General features: G+C 36.2%; 2 protein-coding genes across 5 annotated transcripts; one reads left to right on the plus strand and one right to left on the minus strand.

Annotated features, from left to right (window-relative positions):
* Positions 1-1,461: 1,461 nt before the first annotated feature.
* On the plus strand, positions 1,462-18,165 carry LOC109604676 (protein held out wings). Of its 4 annotated transcripts, XM_049965192.1 has the most exons (9): positions 1,462-1,850; positions 10,369-10,502; positions 10,567-10,683; positions 11,327-11,467; positions 11,533-11,635; positions 11,946-11,993; positions 12,456-12,770; positions 14,046-14,143; positions 16,091-18,165. In XM_049965192.1, exons 1-8 carry the CDS (start codon positions 1,724-1,726, stop codon positions 14,126-14,128), a joined length of 1,068 nt encoding a protein of 355 aa, XP_049821149.1. In that variant the 5' UTR covers positions 1,462-1,723; the 3' UTR covers positions 14,129-14,143; positions 16,091-18,165. The 4 variants fall into 4 exon arrangements, with proteins under 4 accessions (XP_049821149.1, XP_049821148.1, XP_049821150.1 ...); XM_049965191.1 differs by lacking the exon at positions 16,091-18,165 and having other exon boundaries at positions 1,469-1,850; positions 14,046-15,018; XM_049965193.1 differs by lacking the exons at positions 11,946-11,993; positions 16,091-18,165 and having other exon boundaries at positions 1,493-1,850; positions 14,046-15,018.
* LOC126265022 (uncharacterized) lies at positions 16,773-21,214 on the minus strand. Its single transcript, XM_049965190.1, has 2 exons — positions 21,099-21,214; positions 16,773-20,918 (listed from the first exon to the last, which is right to left on the minus strand). The coding sequence occupies exon 2, from the start codon at positions 20,879-20,881 to the stop codon at positions 18,263-18,265; it is 2,619 nt and encodes an 872-aa protein (XP_049821147.1). The 5' UTR covers positions 20,882-20,918; positions 21,099-21,214; the 3' UTR covers positions 16,773-18,262.
* Between the last annotated feature and the right edge of the window lie 33 nt (positions 21,215-21,247).

A 21,247-nucleotide genomic window follows, 5' to 3' on the forward strand; every position in this document is an offset into this window, starting at 1 on the left:
TCCATTAGCTTCTTGCGTCTCGGATTGATGTTTTAATGTCGGTTGGGAAGAATCAGTAAGAACCATTGGATGATTATCATCGTCAAGTAAAATACACTTAAAGATATGATAGATAACATGCATATTAGTACTCAACCCCAGGATTAAAAGCATCACCACCTATGAACCAAAACAAAATGACTTACTTGAATGAGTAACTGGAGTAAATATACAAATAAATGAGAATAATCTCCCCATTAGGGTGCCCCTCGACGGACAGCGTGTTGTTGACGTCAGGGCGGTGGGCGCCCCGGTCTCTCCAAAAGCACTTCCCACTGGAGATGGCGAGGACACGCAGTAGTCACCTGTCTCCGTGGGCAGAGGACACTGGACCCGACCGTATCCATCCCTCAAGGACCGTTTCGAATGCAACATGATTATTGGTCGATCTATTGATCCATCGATCTAATAATGTGATCAGTTTTTTCAAGTTTCAATAAATATGCGATTATGTAAATATTCCATTGTTTTTATTTTTGTATCTAATTTAAGAATTCCTCATAATGGTAATAGAAGTGGTATTTGAAATTGACTCGAGTTAATCGTATGATCTGCAATAATTTCCGATAATGATATGTTTGCAGAGAAAATTATATGTAAATTATGATAATGCACTCAATATTAATGCGTATGTTTTATACTCGTTACAATTGGTATTAAGTATAACATTTATCACATTGTTTTGGCATTTGAAGAATGTAGCTTATTAAAATGTTCAGGTTTTTGTTTTGTTGTTATTTTAAATACGAATTGATGTATAAAAACGTGGGTAAAAAATCACGTATTGTTCGTATATTGATGTGCAAGTACATTAAATTTACGAGATGTTTCAAGATTTTTGTAAATTTTAAACAGGATCTTGTTACAAAGGAAGATTGTGCGATTCAGGTGTAAAACAAAAGTTTGTCAAGTGTCCAAAATGCATTAAACGTTAAAAATATGTTTATGATCTCTGAACAAGCAGCTGTTTCGAATCAACGGCGTCCGATTGCGTTTATTAATATTGTTTTATCGATGTGCCCAACATAAAAATGAATGAACGAATTCCGTCTCGCTAAATGATGCAAAGTGTGAGTAAGTAATTATTATTTAAATAGATGCGCAGTGATTGACGTGGAATAAACAAACAGGCGGAATGTCGCGAAAATATTAATTATCGGTCCATCGCGAATTATGTTTCAGGTACGAACTGAGAACGCAATGATTGTGTGGGTGGATGCAACGTGCATTTTGAATGGCCGCGTAAACAATGCGGCGCACGAAAGAGAAACGGGAAGACGGAATTGCAAGCAACAGGAGAAGGGAGAAGTGAGAGGGTTGGGTTGGGTTGGATTAATGAGCGGTCGAAATTTTATATGGAAAACGTGAAAAGATTGTCGTGGTGCGTTGCGTTAAGAAAGACAAGACAGGCATAGCCGGCCCTTATAAGGCAAAAGTCGAACTGCGCAGAACGGACTTGGGGTTTGCGCGTGCGCGTCGCGGACGTACGGCACTAAGTTTCTTCTTTTCCCCGTCTGCGGCCGCCGCTGTTAACTCAGTCCGAGTCAGTCCGAGTGTTGTAGTTTAGTGCGAGTGGTATAAGCGTTCGATACTGTTGTTGTTCGGTACTGATGGTGGTTTAGAGACTCTAATCAGTTATCAGACTCTCTTCGATTTCGGACAGTATTGTGTGCTCGTGAACACCATGTGCGACCAAACTGCGGCCTCCACGCAAAGCATAGCCGACTACTTGGCTCAGTTACTCAAAGACAGAAAACAATTAGCGGCCTTCCCTAATGTGTTTATACACGTCGAACGGCTTTTAGACGAAGGTTTGTTTTCGATTTTACGCATTTTCCTCTTGTTTACGTCGCTGACATCCATCCGGGACGGTTTGCGATTTGTTTGTCCTCACACTTTCGAAAATACGGGCCCTTTTCGGAACATGTGATGTTCGACTTGTGTCGCTGTGTCGTCACAACATTCTGTCAGTCGTCTGTCGGTCGCCCGCTCGCCTATTTTCTCTGAACGACCGTCGAATTCAATTTTACTAAATCCGTGTGGCAAGTCGAAGAAGAGAAAAAGTAAGAAAAAAGAAGCAGAGAGATGATGATAAAGGGGGTTAGTTGGTGACCTCCTCCTCCTCTCCTCTCCTCTCTCCTCCGTATCTGAGTGTGTTGTTTTAAAATGCGCAGAGGCGTGGCTATTTCACGGCTGGAATGTAGGTAACTTGGTTCTTCGAGTGTTGCCCGTGTCGATTTGCGTTTCTTGCGGTCGTACGAAAATAACGCATCGTCGTACCGGATAATACGAGCTGGAGGAGTTGTTTGTCATTTGCCATTTTTAGAAGTGGAACTGGCGAATGATGTCATATTCTTGTCAATATTTGCACTGTTTACATTAAAGTTTTAATAGTGAGGAGGAGCGTGGGCGTCGTTCGGGCAATGGGATGATTTGTAAACAGGAATCATCGATCTATCTATTGACTTGTGTGCTCTCCCCTTAGAGGGGTTACGCAACAGGTTGTGTGGTTGAGTGTGCGTGTGTATTGTTGAGCCAGCTACCTGTCGAAGGCACAGGTAGGGGATGGGACACATTGTTCCTTCCATTGTGCGTCTGAGATTTCAACACATATTTGCATCTAACTTTGAAAACGTACGACAGTGACTTATATTATAGATGTATATCAGAAGTAAATCAAATTAGCTAAATTATTGTATAAATCGGTTGATTATTTACTTAATTACATCAAGTTAGTTAAGTCAATTATTATGAATTATTTTTTATATTGGAAAATGGTCATAATAAGTAATTAAATAATGATCAACAGGTAAAAGAAGTAATTTGTCCGATTGAGTCTTTGGTCGAGACAGAGAGCATTTAAGGGCAATAATGTTTTTAAAGTTGTTAAGTAAAGGGGATTTTGAGAGCCCGTATAAATGGGCATAGGGTCACCCTCAGCCCCGTATGGGGTCGAAACGATTTATTTATCTTTCATTATGTTCGCGTTGAGTTGGTGCCAGTTTTATGAGTGGTCACGGTTTTATTTTTAAATTACTTATTTTTGCAGCACACTTTTCAAATCTGACGCTGCATTTTGAAATTGTTTACGAGGTGGTTTTGTTGATTCGCCATCTATACCAAGTTCCGTTTAAAACGAAGAGTTAATGAGTTTTAATAGGAGAGTCCATAACCGTGACATTGATTTCATCATGATGTTCTAAATTATTTAAAACCGTATTTGTTGCTTAACTGGAGCGTTAAAACTCCCACGTTAACTCATTGTCTTAATTTAAAGAGTAAAAAAGTTAACGAGTGTGTTCCAACATTTTGGTAGATAAATGTAGATGTGTTTCGAAATGTGTGTGTGCGATTAGTTAAATTTAAAGTGTGAACAGAGGGTGAGGAAGTGATTGGCGCAGTCGATGAAACATGATCAAAATGACTAAAATAAATATGTCGAATTATGTGGGAGACCTCCTCGATGATTTTCTGTTTCCAATCTACAATGTGCACGTGTGCCACAAATGTGCCCACAAATTATTTCGATGTTGATCATGTCGAGAGAGGTAAATGGGAAAGTCCCCGTAAAAAACATATTTTAAGGTTGTTTTGAAGTTGGAGAGAGGAAAGAGGAGAGATGTCACCGTGAGTTTTTCTTGAGCGTTTAAACAAACACAAGAAAGTGCAGTAATAAAGTAAAAACGTCCGGAAAGTGTCTAGAAATAGATTTTTTTGGGGTGAACGTCCCCAAGGGAGAGTATTGTAGATAAGTTGTGCGACCGCCGTGAGTTTGTTGACACCGATTCTAAAAGTGTGCGACCGCCTAAAGGACCAGGAACAACTTCAGACCGACTCGACTATATTTTACTCTGCTCTGCTCTGCTTTGCTCCACTCTTGAACGTACGGAGGAATTTCTTTCGCCACTCCGGAGACATATCCTTCTTGAAAAGTGCTCTACATTCGGCGAACACCGCAACTAATCATCTAGTTAGTTGCGAGGTTATTAAACCTGGGCTCGATTATTTTTGTTTGTTTGCGGAACACAGAATGTTTTATTAGTGTGTGTTTTACCACAGTTTTATCTCCCGAACATATAGAAATGTGTTTGTTTGCTCAAAAGACGGTTCTTGTTCATACATAATAAACGAATTATACAATTTCGGTAATGCTCAATTGTTTGACATAATTGTGGATTGTTGTTGTTGTTAACTGGTTTCGGTTTCAAATTAAATTGAATATTAATTTTTTTCCGGTTTTCGTTTGTTTTCAGGGTCATTGTGACCTTTCATTCAGTTTCTGTTGATTGCCGAGAGAAGTGAGAATTAAGAATAAGTGTAAAAAGAATAAGTTTAACTGTAAATGAACATCAGAAATGGGTGTGTGTGTAAAAATGAGCACATTCCTTACGAGTGTGATTATGAGATCAGCATAAGAAGGAGAAGAGAAGAGAAGAGAAGAGAGTCTATTTTAATTTTGGCTATTCCTGTTTTAAATAAAGATCATCTGGCGTAGAATAAAGTTATTTTGGTTCAGGAAATGCGCGCGTGCTTCCACTTGGCCTCTCCTCTTTCTTCTCTTCTCTTCTCTTCTCTTCTCTTTCCTCGTGTAGAGTTTATGACTGGATTGGGATTTGGGTTTGTCAAGTAGTTCTCGACGTGAGCACAATTATGTAAATAAGTTATTCACGGTAACTCGCAACACAATATTGCAAGATGGTCGTTCAAATTAAAAATAGACTTGATGTAATAAACATTTGGAATGATACGCGTTCAAACACTCAAATTGAATTATGATGTTTGTTCGTTGGACGGTCACACTCGGTATTCAATCATTAATAAGTCGGTGAGGTGGAGGTAACTGTTGCACTTTTCGTAGTAGAACAATCGAAGAATGAAGACTATTATATGTTAACGAGATTCAATGTAATCATTAATGTTGTAGAAACAATTTCATTTTGTTTATTTAATCCTTTTCCCTTTTATTTATATTCAAAAGAAGCAACAAGTTTGTATTGTTTGGCAGTAATAGATGAAACGTTGTCAATATTTGATGAGCAAGAACCAATAGAATTGAATGGCCAATGATGATCCAATAAGTTATCTTTTATCTACGACCAATACATCATTCACTGTTAATGTTATCTATCCAATCAAACGATTACAATCATTCATTGTTTACTTTTAATTTATTTCATTAAGAAAGTGAATTTATTTAAATATTACTATTGTGTCATTTTTCAAAGTAAATAAAATAAATAGGAGAAAAGGTGAGAGAAGTATTGTCACTCGAATTAGTGGAAGTAACCGCAGCAGCATTTAGTGAGTCACGTTGTTATTCACCGTTTCAAATGATTTAGATAAATAAAATTATATGTCGGTATTTTGGAGAATTTAATCGACGTGTGGGTCTCAATTCTCGATTCTCAATTTGGACTGATGTGGGCTCAATTGTGTCCATGGGTGTGTTTTCCCCCTCTGGGTGCGCCCACTTAATCGCTAATTGCTGATTACTGATCAATGATCATTGATCAGTGTACTTCTTTACCGTTCGACCAATTATAGAGTGGATAAGGAACGTTCAGTTTCATTGGCGGATCGGAAACAATGAGAGAAGAACAATGTTTCTTTTGTGTTTGGCGTTCTAACAGAAAAGAGAATTTCCAAATGGGTCGAGTGTGGTGTGATTCACCTTCGAGTGTGTCGATGTTCTGCATACTAATTAAAATTCGGACTGTTCTAATAATAAGTTTTACAATGATTTGATGCCATAAAACTGTTTACCAGTTCTCGCAATTTCAATTACAATTCGTGTGTGTATTTCGGGAACTGATCCAGATTCGGATTTGGATTTAGATGGGAATGGCTCATGTGAAGGTTATTTATTAATGCAATATGCAGAGTCGGAAAAGTTGACTCACTAATTGTTGTAATATTCGTAATAGTTGAAAGATTTGGCGAGGTCGGAAGTTTATCTTGAACGAGGCGGTTTCTCTGAACTTTTTTGATAATCGAATGTCTTTCGCGAAATAAATAAACTGCTGATTTGGTTACATCAGACAATTACTATTTATTTTACTTCATTCCAATTGTTCCGACATTCATAAACACATTCGAAATGAACAGAAGTAAACAATAAATTAGCGTATCGAAAGTAACGACCATTAATAACTCTAAACGAAATTAGTGATATTTATATTCATATTCTTAACCTAAATATTTGTGTAATATGTACGAAGACAGTTAAATTAAATGGCAACGTTAAACGCAACACAATTATTTGTTTCATAATGTTTACCTGAAAATCTATCAATTAATGAGAAATAATAAATAATTCCATTGACAGATTGATCCTGTTTCGTCTCTATTTTTAGTAAATCATGTTCAATATTTGAAAAGTGGAACCTCTCTTCTTTATTAGCAAACTGGTCTGAAAATAGCTTAGATTACTTCTTAAAAACTTTACTGTTAGCATAATATTTAAATTTGACGTTGTGCTACTTTACACAAATATAAATTGAATTATTTATATTTGTGAAAATAACAATATTTAACAATTAATATTATTTAAATATTGTAGTGTCTGAAAAAATCAAGGACTTGATTATATAATGGGTTAAAAAATAAGAAGAGTCAATTTGTTATTGTTAATGATGATGGAAATGGAATGTAAATCACATTTGTAACAATTAAAATGGCATTAATTTGACACAATAATTTCAGAGTTAGTGGTTAATGCGATAATAAGTCACGGATGTAGTGTGTAGTAATCCATCTAAAATAAGTGGAAATGTAAAAATAAACAACCTTCAAATTGGGAGATTTAAATAAGAAAGTCATGACGAAGAAAATATGAAGATATTGTCACATGACGTGAGATATTTGTTTTTCTACTGTACTTAATAATGTATTTATGTCGAGTCAACACATCAAATTTTCTATTAATAATTCGATATTTGATATTTATTTGCTTTATTGATAGTTTCATGAATAACACTCACACAAGTCGAGTTATGATGTGCAGATGTTAATTATATTTACACGGTACGATTATAATTTTAGATTGCACAAATTAACATATCAAATACATTGCCAAATGTTTGTTTGGAAAAACAATAGCGTATCATACTTTCACATCTTCATCGCTTCTGAAATATGATCAGGTTTAGAGGAGAATTCACAAAATACTATTCATTGTTTCTATTGAGTAAAAACAATCGTTTTGTCAGAATGAATACATCTAATGGAATAAATGAAAAGAAATGAAAGAGACTGGCACAGGTTCTCATGTTCGGATGTTTGATTCATCGTTGGCAGCGGTACAAACTCCAAAATAAACGGCACACCCACAACTTTTACACGATAATTACGATCCGATCCGATTCGTTTCGTGCCCGATTCTCATTTACCTTCCTTTGATCCGCCAAAAGTCGGATTCTCTAATTAGCGCACTAATTATTATTTTAGTGATTAAAATAATTAAACTCAAGGACTGATCCAATGAAATATTGTAACAAAGTGCGCGTTCCTATTCAGACAGATGGATTACATAAATGCAAATGAGGGAACAAACAGTCCATTCAAATCAATCATTTATGGAGTTGTTGCATTTAAATGATCAATCATATGCTAAATATTGTTCACTTCTGCCCAGTTCTGTTCATTTGGTCGGCCACAATCAACTCTGCTAATAACACTGAGATTAGTTCCTTATAATTTGCGGTAAAGCAGCCGCTTTGAACCCACACAATGTTCTGCATTAAGTGCATGCGTGAGTTTCACAATTCCCATTCCCACTTTGCGGAAAGTCTCTCTGCTCAAAGACACGTGCGATTCATTTAATTAAGTTGTACTGTTCCTGCTGCATCAATTGCACCTTAAAACCGTCGATGGTTGCTTAAAAATGACCCTGGCAATTGTTCAACTCTAAAATTAGGCCTTCACTTTTGTCAACATTCAACATTTTAACGCTCAAAATATGTGAAACCAAACAAATATCTACTTTAGACAGAAAGAAAGAATTACCGTTAAACATGTCTCCACACACACACACACACACATATACACAGTTGATGCAACAGACTCACTTAAGTGCATTCCCATAAATTAGTCAGTGGTTATTGTTTCTGGTCATAAAGTGGACAAAGCCATTCTTTGTGTCGCAACTTGTTCATTGAAATCACTCTTTTTAGCGGTCACCTAATTTAGGTCAAACTGATGGTTTGAATCAATTTTGGATAAATCCACAAATAATACATTAACATTAATAAAATTGAAATCTAAACACCAATTTATATGAATACATATGCATCACATGTTTCTCGATGGAGCTGATACGGAGATGGAGAAAGTTAATCTGAATACTGTGATAATAAAAGAGAAAACTGGTCACTAATTGTAACGCGATTTCCTATAAATTAACATCTATTTAATCAAACGAATCACTGCCTGTTTCAATTCACAAACTGCATCTCTCAAATATCTTATTCAATTCATTCATTTCCAAACAAAAAACACTTAATCAACTTATTCAACAGTTGTTATTTAATTGAATGAATTAGTCACAATACAAAAAACCCACATAAAAACTCTTAAATGCGACTAAAAATTGGACATTTTTTAATAAAAGAGAGATGAATGGGTTTAATATGTCGTGGCAGAAACTGAAATGGAGTAGAAACACAAACAACTTCCAGACTTTGGTTTGAGGTCTGCAGCCACATTGCCGATCGTCTATTTTTAAAGCACACACTCCAACGACGACTGAACGAACAAACGAACAAACGAATAAACGGACGGATTCAAATTCAATTACAATTCAATTTGGACTCTTTCGTTCTACATCAGTCTCTCCTCTATAACTGTAAACTCCAAACTACACTCGATCTTAACTCTATCATATTAATTTATTACATAAACATTCAGAAAATGAAAAAAGTGTTAAAATATAGATAAAAAGGCATAAATTGTCTAAACATAAGTTAAGTGGTACACGTTCATGAAAGCAGCAGGAAACAGTTCGGATGTGTGTGTTTACGGTACCTCTGCACCAACCTTATCGGCAACAGGAAGGTGGCTGACTGACTAAACTTACTCGACGGATAAATCAATGCAAAAGAAGCACAGATGATGGGAAACATGTGTTAAAAGCGCATCGTCTGTTTTAGTCACTTTGCTCGAGATAATCAAGATCACGTTTCAATATTTAATTGCATCTGCAACGAGTTACTGCTTAGATAGGCGGCTTCTGTTAAGGTAATAACGATCAGCCAGAACCTTCCCGACTCCGTTTGATGGATTTAACATGCCTCCATCCAACTTCTGCTCAACAGATTTCCTCTGAACAGACCCCGTATTATATTCGCTATATCTATTTTAACATGGTAAATGTAAAATGCTATTTGCACAAATGATTGATTCAAATGGTACAAACATATTTTTCTCTTCTGCGTTACGTAACACGCATTAACTTTAACTGCATTCATAAAGAAACTAAACAATTTTAACGATTTCTTAAATGACTCAATAGATTATTCATATTCCGCTGATTTATCGATGTGTTATTATGTTTCCATCCTAAATCATCACCATCACCATCACCGTCACCATGTGTGGCCATCTCCGCAGTCACGCCTTTCCTAAATTACTAATCAATACATTCACAAATATCCAAATGAATATTTTATTTTAAAACGTTCATAAATATATGTTCATATGTTATCGTCGATTTCCCCACAATAAGAGTGCCAAAATAGACCAAATCGAGGAGCAAAGGCAGTGCACGTCGTGTCAGTTGCGCAATCACGGCCGCAGTGCCGAGAAGGAAACGGTGAGGCGGCAAAGGTCTCCGTCCAATTGGGCGACCCACACTGGGAAGTGGGTGTAGCGGCGCCATATGGCCAACATCGGCTCCTTAAACCGCCGGAAAACACCCCTCAAGCAGCCCCAAACACTTTCGCAACGTGCAACGTCGTCGTGTCTCTCGCAAAACGGCCAATCTGAAAACGGCGGATCGTTTGGGTCCGCTGAAAGAGGAGATATGGGTCGGAATGTGGACATGTGCGGCCGACGTCCACAACAATGGATCCGGCATGGAGGTTACCGGCACACGACGATCAATCCTCCGTACTTGTTGTTGTTGTTGCGCACACACAATGCCACAACGCAACACTGTTACGTACTTTTCTCTTTCTTCGCCACATTTCGACAGCCGTAATCTTCCTTTGCTAATTTTCTCGCATTTCGACTTTCGACATTCAACATCTGTTTTCCACTCCTCGACTTGGACAAACAATCACAATTGACCCATTTATATTACATATATATATTAAATGTGTTTTTTAATTTCAGAAATAGCTAAAGTGCGAGCTAGTCTCTTTCAAATAAACGGCGTGAAGAAGGAGCCGTTAATATTACCAGACCCAGATGGGCCAGTGACGACCTTGACAGAAAAAGTATATGTGCCAGTAAAAGAACATCCCGACGTAAGTACCATCCACACCTCTCTTTAAATTACAGCCAATTAACTCCACGTATTGTTTACTTCAGTTCAACTTCGTGGGGAGGATATTGGGCCCCAGAGGCATGACCGCCAAACAACTGGAGCAGGAGACTGGCTGCAAAATCATGGTCAGAGGAAAGGGCTCCATGAGAGACAAGAAAAAGGTACAAATACACTTTTTTAATTTCTTGGCGTTCATTTAAGGAAGGGCGTTGACGGGGGCAAAAAGGTGTGTTCACCTACTAGAAAGGAGCGGATATGATTCTTTTGTCTTGTTTGTCATCCACGTTACGTAATCGCATTGTCATGAATACTAAACACACACACGAACGTTCGTTCTGACTGTACGAGTTCCAACTCGGACTTACAAACACATTTCAAATGTGACTGACTCCCCCAATTTCGTTTAAAACATTCCCTTTAATAAATCAACAATTTTATGCCATTTTATCACACAAACAATCTTATTTCTTTCGTTAATCTTTCCACGAAACGGAAAACAATCCTGTTCGTGAGATCGGTTCTAAAAATACCGCACAATCATGTTGACAACCAAAACGTTTTCTTTTGGATCCGATCCCAGTACTAACTCAGGTGAGCTGGTCCCAAAAAACCTTTAATTCCCTCCGCCATGACAGATTTATATTTGTAATTTGTAACGTTATACTAACAAATTGTACGTTTTTCAAGCCGCATTAACTATCCCAGACGGACACGTGAGTATTTTTAGACTCCCTGTATTTATTTCACCGTGTTTGTCGTTCCCTTTTGCCTTAATACAAATAGTAATAACAATAACGGTTACAGGAGGACCAAAACAGAGGAAAGCCCAACTGGGAACATCTTTCAGATGAGCTGCACGTACTTTTAACTGTGGAAGACACAGAAAACAGGGCACAAGTTAAATTGGCACGTGCCGTCGAAGAAGTCAAGAAATTACTCGTTCCCGTAAGTGACTTCCTTTCTTTCTCCAATTATTTAAACGTTTATTGAATTTAATTTCGATGTTGCAGCAAGCTGATGGCGAAGACGAACTTAAAAAGCGTCAGTTGATGGAACTGGCCATCATCAACGGAACATACAGGGACTCCAGCTCCAAAACATCATCAGGAACAGGTGCCACAGTTTGTCTCTTCCTCAGAATGCATGCTCGTGCATTGTTGTGTACAGAATAACAATAATACTAACACAACCAAGATGTGGTTCTGTTTTCATGTAACTTTTCTAATATTCTAATCACATCGATTCCAAATCGACCACTAAAACATCGACGTCATTTTATCATCGTCGTCGCTCTCTCTCTTTATCTCTCTCTAATCCACTTTACAACAACAACCCAACTAGTATTATTGTCGTTCGACGAAAACATTGTACTCGAAGAGGAAAAGAAGACACTTCCTTCTAAATTGTGCTTCTTTCGTTATAGATTTGAATATGAACTCTCCTGAACAACTACTTCAGTATCAGCAGACAGGTATACTATTTATACTATATATTTTCACACCTTTCTATGTAAACTATGAACTGATCACAATGAATGTCTTTCCGCCCGATTCACTCTTTATGCTCTAACCGTTTACTAAAAAACAATAATGCTTTAGACGTTTCGCAAACGACATTCTTTGACATCAGTTCATTAATTTAATAAGAACGTTCGAGAGAGTAAACTTTAAACGTTCGATATGATCATGTACAACTAAAATTCATTAATTTTATCGAAATCATCATACATTTTAACAAAATTTTACTTAACTACTGCTCATTAAACTTAAAATTTTAACAAAGTTTGTCCATTTAGATCAACTTTTTTATGTCACAATAATAAAAATATACATTTCTAAGTACTTTGTTTCTAATATTTATAATGTGAAATGAGCTAAACACTATAAAATAATGTCAAAGACAAAAATTGAATGGATTCAATGATTGTTTGCAGCCTGCGACGAGGAATGGAGAAGGATAGCGGCGGCCACCGTGGAAACACAGCGACTCCTGTCGCCCGCCATCCCCGGATTGGCCACACCCCTCCGCAATCCGGCCGCCCCGTTGGGTGCGCCGCTCATTCTCTCACCCCGCATGTCCGTCCCGACGACCGCCGCCTCCATCCTGAACGGATCCGCACCCCCCGGATCGCTGCTGTCGCCCGGAGACCCGCACGGTCTGATCTACACACCGTACGCGGACTACACGAATTACGCAGCGCTGGCGGCGTCACCGCTCCTCACCGAATACACCACCGCCGACCATTCCGGTGGGTTGTTCGCACGTTAACGGATCAGACCGCTCTCTGTCTGGTCCCTCTACACACTAGTACTTAGTCTCTATTATTATTATTATTATTATTATTATTATTATTACTTCTCTGTCAACGTTTCCTCCCCCTCCTCCCGATGGGGATCTTTTTTAGTCACTCGACTCGAAATGGACAATTCTGTAGTCAATTAATGGAACCCGGTGAAACAATCAAGAACACGAACAATCTCGGTTGTCCGGATCGTTAAAGTTAAAATATTTAGTGGTTTTAGTCACAATTTATTTTATTATTACAAATATTGTATTTCTGTGATAATCTAACCGCATAGCAGGTTGCCTTTAATTATCCCGCGATAGATTCGCAGCTTTCGAATCAAATTTATTATTATTATATTAAATATTTAATGCAAGTCATAGGAAATAAGTCATTTTATTTTTTATTTATATTTTATTAGAAACTCTTTTATACGTCGTTTATGTTTAACATCTGGTCAAACAACAATAGTCAATTTTAGCTTTTTTTTTCTTTACTTATTCACCGTATCAAATCGGGAAAATCGTTTAAAGGAAAAGGCATTTGTTAATTTATAGATTTAAGCTTGAATTCGAACAAAACAACCCCTCACACTTCCTGCAAGAAAGGAAGTGATGGTGGTGGTGTGATAGTGGTGAGTTGCAAATGCCTTCCTACACGTTCATTGTTCTCCAAAAAGAATAGGTTTTTTTATACATTTATTTTTGTCGTTGTTTCTTTTTGTACATAGATTTTTTTAATTTTATATACGAATTTTAACATCACTGTACACTTTAAGTAAGTTAGTGTTATATGTATTTGCATTTATTACATGTTACCTTAAGATATTTATTCAATTAGGATTTTAAAAATGGTTGCGTGTTCGCAAGTGTACATATTTCGAGAGAAAAAAGAGAAAGAAATCAAAACGTACGAGGAGTGCTATAAGCAGACTACTCTACCGTCGTGTCTATCTTTAGAGGAATTTTCAATTTTGCTTTAGTTGTTTCAGTAGCTACAAAGTAGTGATTTAGGCTAGACAATTAGTTAATTAATTATGTTGTCCTTTGCTGTTGAGTAAAGAGGAACTGGTATTGAAAGGAAAGGATTAAGGATTGTCGAGTGAATCAATCATTGCAGTATAAACTAACTTAATTCGACACTCTTCATTTCAATACTGGTCTTTGATGTGTTACGTGTACTTGCGGGAGAGAATCCGACGTGTTTGGCGAATCCTTTTAAACATGTTGCTTTGTATAGGTGCGGCAGCAGTCGCTAAACAACGAAGACACCTGGGACAGATTAGAGAGCATCCGTATCAGAGGGCCGGTGCTCTATCATAAAAATGCCCCCTTCAGGTTAGTTATGTTTTTTTCTGTTTCTTATCTAATTTTCAGATCGCGTTCTGTGTGTGCTGATCGATTTATTTTTATTTTATTTGTGTCGAAGGGAAACCACGTTTGCTTCGTAGTTTCGTTTCACACACGGCCACCCTCCGTCTTTAATTCATTCAAATTTTGTTGTCCCTCCCTCTTCTTGTCGTCCCATGTTGGTATTTCTCCTACACTATTTTCTTCGAGAACAGTAAAATCCAGCTATAATCAGTATTGATGATGATTTTTATGCGGGTTGTGACTATTTCACACAGAGATTCATACGTACAATTTGTCAGTTTTTGTTTTTATTATTTAAGGATTCTAGTTAGAGATATGTATACACACAAACGGAAAGGAGGAAACCACCATGTTACCATGATCCCCATTGCCACTTGAACAATCTCACTTGTTGACGCCCTTCCATTGACATCCAAACATCTAAATCTTTGAACCCTTCTATCTGATCTGTTTCTCCATTATTATTTTGTACATACGAATGTGCATAGAACAATCGACTAGTCCAAACGAGAATCAAATTGTTGTTATATTATATTACCAGTGAACGTTCCTTCTTTCCGTCCACCACTGTTAAATGTCGACAGCAGCATTTTTGACGAGTCACTTATGAAATCCTTGAAATGAAATTTTTATGTATGATAATTTATTTGTTAATTAGGACTGGTAATGCTGTTGGATGGGGCAGACATTTTTTCTTTTTACTGCGCCCATCCGCACCACGTCGTCTCTATATTTATTATTTAAGTAGTTTTGTATACATTTATATAGTATATATTATATTTTTTGTATGTTGTTGACTTGCGCCAATGTGGAAGAAAATATATTTATACAAAACCAAACATGTTTGAATCATTTGCTTCACGTGACAACAAACGACAACCCTCAACTTGAACTTGGAAGCCACATACATTTATTTAGTTATTGACGAACGAACTTGTATTTATTAATAATTGCATTAACACAACTCCTCGATATTTCACAACTTCTAATTCCACATGGCCAAGTAAACTAATTCTACTATTTAACGGATGAATGATTGATTTAAATAATGTGTGATTGTGTTCCATAGCACTATATTAAAATTACTTTTTGCAAATTAACAAATTTTGTACAGATTATTTATACAGTAACACAAAATGCCTTCTAATAATTCACGTTTTTGTTTGTTTTCAGCCTGGAAACGGTTGAATCGAGAAATCCCTCCGTGTAACGTACACTCGATTTAATTCGGTCGATTTCTCTCGATTCAACTCTTTCACACATCTGGCCTTATTTCATGAATCTGACTCAATTTCTTAACTTTGCACGCGCGTTTTATTTTTAATATAGCCTAGTGAACACTATCACCTCGCTGGTTATTTTTATTACTTACATGTATGTATAAAATGCTGTAGTTATCTCAGTGTCACACATAAGCGGTCTCCCTCTTCTCTCCCTCTCTCCACACACCGTTGTCAATCAATCAATCAATCAATCAATCACACGATCACTCGATCGATTCCGATTAATGTGCATGTCTGACATCGAAATTTCTATTCTACGTACAAATAATTATTGGACCGATTGATTAAAATGTACTTAACACAAAAGCAAACACATCCTAACACTCATTATTTAATCGACGACTTAACACACTAAAATTATATGAAACTAACAAACGACGACGACGACGACCACGACGACGTCGACCAACTTTATTTAGTGTAACAAAGTGTAGTTTGTAAAAAAAACCCTCGAAATTAAAATGAAAATGATGATTTATTAAATATGTGCTTATGAGTCGACACTGAGATAAGTATGGAGAGATATTTAATAATAATGTTTTGTGCTCGTGGTATAGCTATGATACAAAAAATACTAACAAACTGTTTTCTTTTCTTTTCTTGTTAACCCCGGTTGACCGGCCTGTAGGCTTGGAGTGCTAACAAGTCACATCTGCGCCCCTCTAACGGACAGAGCACCGAAACCAACCCCCGAGGTAGCGGTACGTTAACATTTTACATCACTAACCAATTCTCACCGGTCGACAAATTTATTATTATTATTATTACAATTATTATTATTATGTAATTATTGCTACATATTCATCGTCGTGTACTAAAACCAAATGGGAAACGCACGTTACTTTTCTAGTAGTCTGTATTGTATGTACATGTTTATTTGGATGTTGCGATGACGAACGGCCCGCAAACGACTCCCTCCCCCGCACCATGGGTATGATGCGGCGGAGACATGGCGGAACCTTTTGCTGGCCGTTCGGACACTTTGCAAATAGACATGGATGCACTCACACAAGTGTATCGTAATAGTAATTTACTAATGATTAATTCTCTAAAAGTACAAAAAATTTAACGAGTGCCAATCTATTGTGAACTTGATCGTATAATAATATACATTATGGTCTTTATTAGCTGTAGAACATGTTTTGCCTAACACACGCACACATCGTTGATGATATTGATACTTTTCACCCTACATACGTCCACTACTGTGTCCATGTATGTATGTACGTCTTATTTTAGACTCAGGAATTTATTTAAGTTTTTCTGTACTTGATTCATTGAGGTCTCTTTTCGAATTAGTTTCCGTTCAGTTTTTTTTTTTTTTTTTTTCTTCTATTTAATTTTATTTTAACTATTCAAACAGGCAAAACATTTTTAAATTTCATCAAATCATCCGTAATGTATTTATTGAATGTAACAAATAATATGCAATAAATGTTATGTATTGCTTAAGGTAGGTATAAGTTACTTAATATAGTTATATATTTTATTATTTATGCAGTTGAACAAATTATCAAACAATATTTAATTACATAGAAGATATATTATATAGAGTTTTTGTTGTTTATGCGATTTATAAAATTAATTAGTCATTTTATTAGAAATTGTTTTACACACTACGCTCTTTGTATATGTTCGTAGCAGTGGTAGTAGTTATCTTTATAGATCTACATCTGGATATGATATTATTCTCCTCGTTTAATTACACAGTAGTAGTGAATCTCATTGCTCCACTCGTGTGGAAGACTAAATGGTCAGGCACCTCACCAAGTTCCAGTGCCAAACAAACAAGTCCATTTATGTTTTATTTCTTTAAGTTAATTGAATTCGATAGACTGAACTGATAAAAGAATCTAGAGCTACTTTAAAAGAAAGAAAGAAAGAAATACTACACCTAATCAGAATCTCTTTATATCCGTCCAGCTTGTCCACAATTTTTCTAAAATCAATTTCCACGATTCGGCAATAAGAACAATAACAATATGATTAATGTTATGGTTTGTGTGCAATAATGTTAGAAACCATTTTATTTGATTGTGAGCCACGTGCAATAAATAATTGAATTTAATAATACCCATTAGTATTTATAGTTATCCGATATCGGAAAGCGGAGAAAGTTCAATACGCATTTTATGTTTCGTCAGTACTACCACTCATTTGTTGTTGTCTATCACAGATCTGAAAACGCACAAATCGAATTGAATTTTCCAACCAACTGTGATATGTGAACTCTCTCCGTTCCCATTGAAGGAAGTATTTAGTACTTTACGTTATAAATAAAGTCTCTTGTTGTACTTAGTATCGAAAATAAATTTATAAATAGAATTGTTGTATTTTCAAAGTTGTTTTAAATCCACTTTCTTATGTATGAGAAACAAACACTTAAGGGTTGCTGATTGACAAGTGTGGGATGATTCTGAGAATCTCCTTTCCCTAATTCTAGACCTAATTTGTGGTGTTTACTAACCAGTAAACTACTAACTAATAATCGGTAGCTTTAATTTTAAATGTATATTAATTCTTAAGTGTAAATTGTATGTGTCATATAACAATATTAGCATTATTATTATTATTATCATTATTAATTTAATGTTGATTGTACTTGATTATTTGAGTGAAGTCATTTAATTTGGGTTAAAAATTGAGATTATGGTATGTATGTATGTAACAATATGCACAAATAAATTTACTAAGAAAGTGTTAGTTTGCTTGTTATTTTATTAACACAGAAAACCCGGGGGAAACACAATAAGCACACAGCATAAGGCAAGTATAGTCTTTATTTCGTACAAATTACAAATTAAAATGGTTTTTTGAATTTAAACCTTCTATACATTGAACAGACTTCAATTTCTATAGGGTCTTTACTGGTGGATTTTGAACAATTTACAAGTTTCACGTCTTTTCCGTTCAACAGTAAATTGATACTTTTACACCAAGACTCTATTGCACATTCCGAAATTAACTTCAATACGATATAATTCATGTCATGTCTGGAACAATCCGAAAAACCTAAATCTACAGTCGGTAACAAAAGACGAATAATCCTGCTTAAAATTTCAGTCTTGATGCATAGTTGAGATATTAATCTGTATATCAAAGGTAGGATTCTCTTAATTGCACGACGAAGAGGGCTGGACGTCTTTAAGAAATTCGTTTCCTTATATTTCCTAATCCCGACAATCTGGTTCAATTTATTTCCACAACTATCACAGTTCTTTGTGATCTTCAGACACATCTTTGCCACAAATCGATATATTCTATTTACCACGTAAAGTCCCGATATCTTCCTTTTAGACATAAATGTGCTTTCAGGAAACACTTGTTTAGTTTCACGAACGTTTTCTTCTATATGTGATCGACGAGTTAAGGAACGACTCAACAAGAGTGTTCTATAAGATGTAATGAAATGAGAAACTGTTTTCTCATGACCAATACCCGCCAAAAAATCTTCGATTGGATCTTTATTAAACGTTCTAGGTGAAATGCGTGTTAATTTATGGTCTTTGAACAATCTACGGTACAAATCCTGCATTTCTCTTATTGTATGCTTAAGATTGTCCAACGAGGAGACCGCAACAAATCGGCCTCTTCTTTTGCAGAAATACCTCATACTTTCCAACTTTCTAATGGCAAACGTCCAAAATTCGTGGTTAGCCGACTTCGATGGTACTGCCGATATCATCGGTTTGCAGAAGGATGATGGTGTCGCCATTGTATCTGAATTTAAACTATTGTAAAGCTCATCTAGGAACAATATGACGTCTGCGGTGTCGGTGGCGTCCAAAGGCAGCCGGAATTCGTGTTTGACGTTCCATTTTGCTACCCTCTTCATAAGATTGCCCACTCGTTCACTGAAAACTTGTGTGCAACAACCCACATTAGTTTTATTTATTTTGCGAGGTATCACGTGCTGTTCAGTGAGTTCAGGTACCAATCTTGGACAATCAGATGAATCCAGATTAAAAAATTGGACAATGTGATCCCATTTGGCCACTTTCAAATCATACTGATCAGTCAAGTATATATCTTTGGTCACAAAATTGTTCCTAATGTCCTTGTACAAATCTGGCACATGAAACAGCAAAGCAATGTCGTGTCCGTTTACATTAAAGTGACTCCTTCCCATTTTTATATCCGCTTTCAGCAACTGGTGTATAGCCTTTTGATAGATGACGTTCTGGCCACAAACTGTGGCCACCACAGTCAAACCAATCTCTTGTAAACTTACAATAAGAGTCTTGATGTGACTTGCCAATGTGACTACTTTTATAGGCCCATTGGTGATGGTGAACATCAGAGGTTGACTCCATTCACCAGTTACTCCTTTCACCATAAATACGTTGGCGTTGTTCCCAATTAATCTAGTCTTGTCATTTCCAATTTGTTGAAATCCTTCTAAGCAGTCTTCTTGCTTATTATAGTTTACAGATGGTTTCACAATTACCTCGTCGAAAATCAAAACGCAAAGCTTGTCCTGCTGTTTTAAATTTTCCATACGTTTTGATAAACACGTAAACGCATCTCCATCTAGACCTGGCTTTATCGAGTAGCTATGAAGAAGGTTTATTAGAATTCTTCTTGAAGGCAAAGAGAATATTTCAGAAAGAAAATCATAGCCCTTTCCACTAGAACTAAAAAGGGGTAGCACAGATATTTTGTCATTAACATTGTAACATACAGTCTGTGGCTTTAAGTTGTTTTTTAAGACTAGGCGTCGTACTAATTTTAAAACAACAGGATTCGATATATTTTGAACCTCTTGATAACTTTTAAGAGTTGCCACTTTCTCAGCAGCTTTTAATCTTACTCCGAAACTATCGCGACATTTAATGAAATAGACGCTTCTGCGAATCCAGTTGATTATTCCTTTATAAAATATCTTACACTTTGCCGTTTTCTGCATTTGTCTAGCCATTTTTACTTCATGTAAAAACATTAGACACTTCTTTTGAGTCTTTAATGACTGTTCTTCGCACTTGCTACCACTCATTCCAGTCAGAACTTCACATTTTTCAGTTGTTTCAGTTTCACACCCCTGATCATGATCTATTATATTTTGTTGCTCCATAAAATCACTGATTACTTCTTCAAATATTACTTGTTCTTCCTTGTCCAACTGAGGCTGATCGAACCTACAATTATATGCTTTAATTTGACTGGGTGTAATCAGAGTAGGTACAGCGTCAATAGTTAGGCCGCGGTGACTGTGTACAATCATATGGGATTCGAAATGTCGCTGACACACGACTTCCTTATTCAAAGCCTCATATGACATCGCGCTGAGTCTCGGATTGTTCACGTTACGTCTCCAAATTTCGATCAGATCGTGCGGAAACTTTTTGGGATTCGGAAACCTATGTCTTTTCACTTCATAGTCGGTGCAATCTGGCACACAACACTTTTTTTTCACGCTCATCTTATTTGTTTTTAAAATTATTTATATACTATAATATCTGAAAAAATCATTTATTTTCAATGCTGCTCAAACAACCACACAAATAAAATTCATTTTGCACTCACATTAATAATAACCGAGAATTATCAGTGTATATCACAGTAATCAAACACACAAATACGAAATGTAACATACAATTATTAAAAAGAAATATATAAAACTCTTTATTAAATCATACCTTTAATAAACACCAAACAATTATTAAATTATTCACAAAATAATGTTATTATGAGCGAAGTAAAACATATTATTGGGTTTTCTTCAACATAACCTAAAATGTTTGTTATATTAAACTAAATGAGAAATGTACGTATGCAACTCAGAATA

This window comes from Aethina tumida, chromosome 3 (genome assembly GCF_024364675.1).
Source record: "Aethina tumida isolate Nest 87 chromosome 3, icAetTumi1.1, whole genome shotgun sequence".
NCBI lineage: Eukaryota > Metazoa > Arthropoda > Insecta > Coleoptera > Nitidulidae > Aethina > Aethina tumida.

Coding starts and splice junctions, on each gene's coding strand:
- LOC109604676 (XM_049965192.1), top strand. CDS start 1,724: ATGTGCGACCAAACTGCGGCCTCCACGCAAAGCATAGCCGACTACTTG. Junction 1,851..10,368: donor CGAACGGCTTTTAGACGAAG/GTTTGTTTTCGA, acceptor TTTTAATTTCAG/AAATAGCTAAAGTGCGAGCT. Junction 11,636..11,945: donor CAAAACATCATCAGGAACAG/GTGCCACAGTTT, acceptor CTTTCGTTATAG/ATTTGAATATGAACTCTCCT.
- LOC126265022 (XM_049965190.1), bottom strand. CDS start 20,881: ATGAGCGTGAAAAAAAAGTGTTGTGTGCCAGATTGCACCGACTATGAA.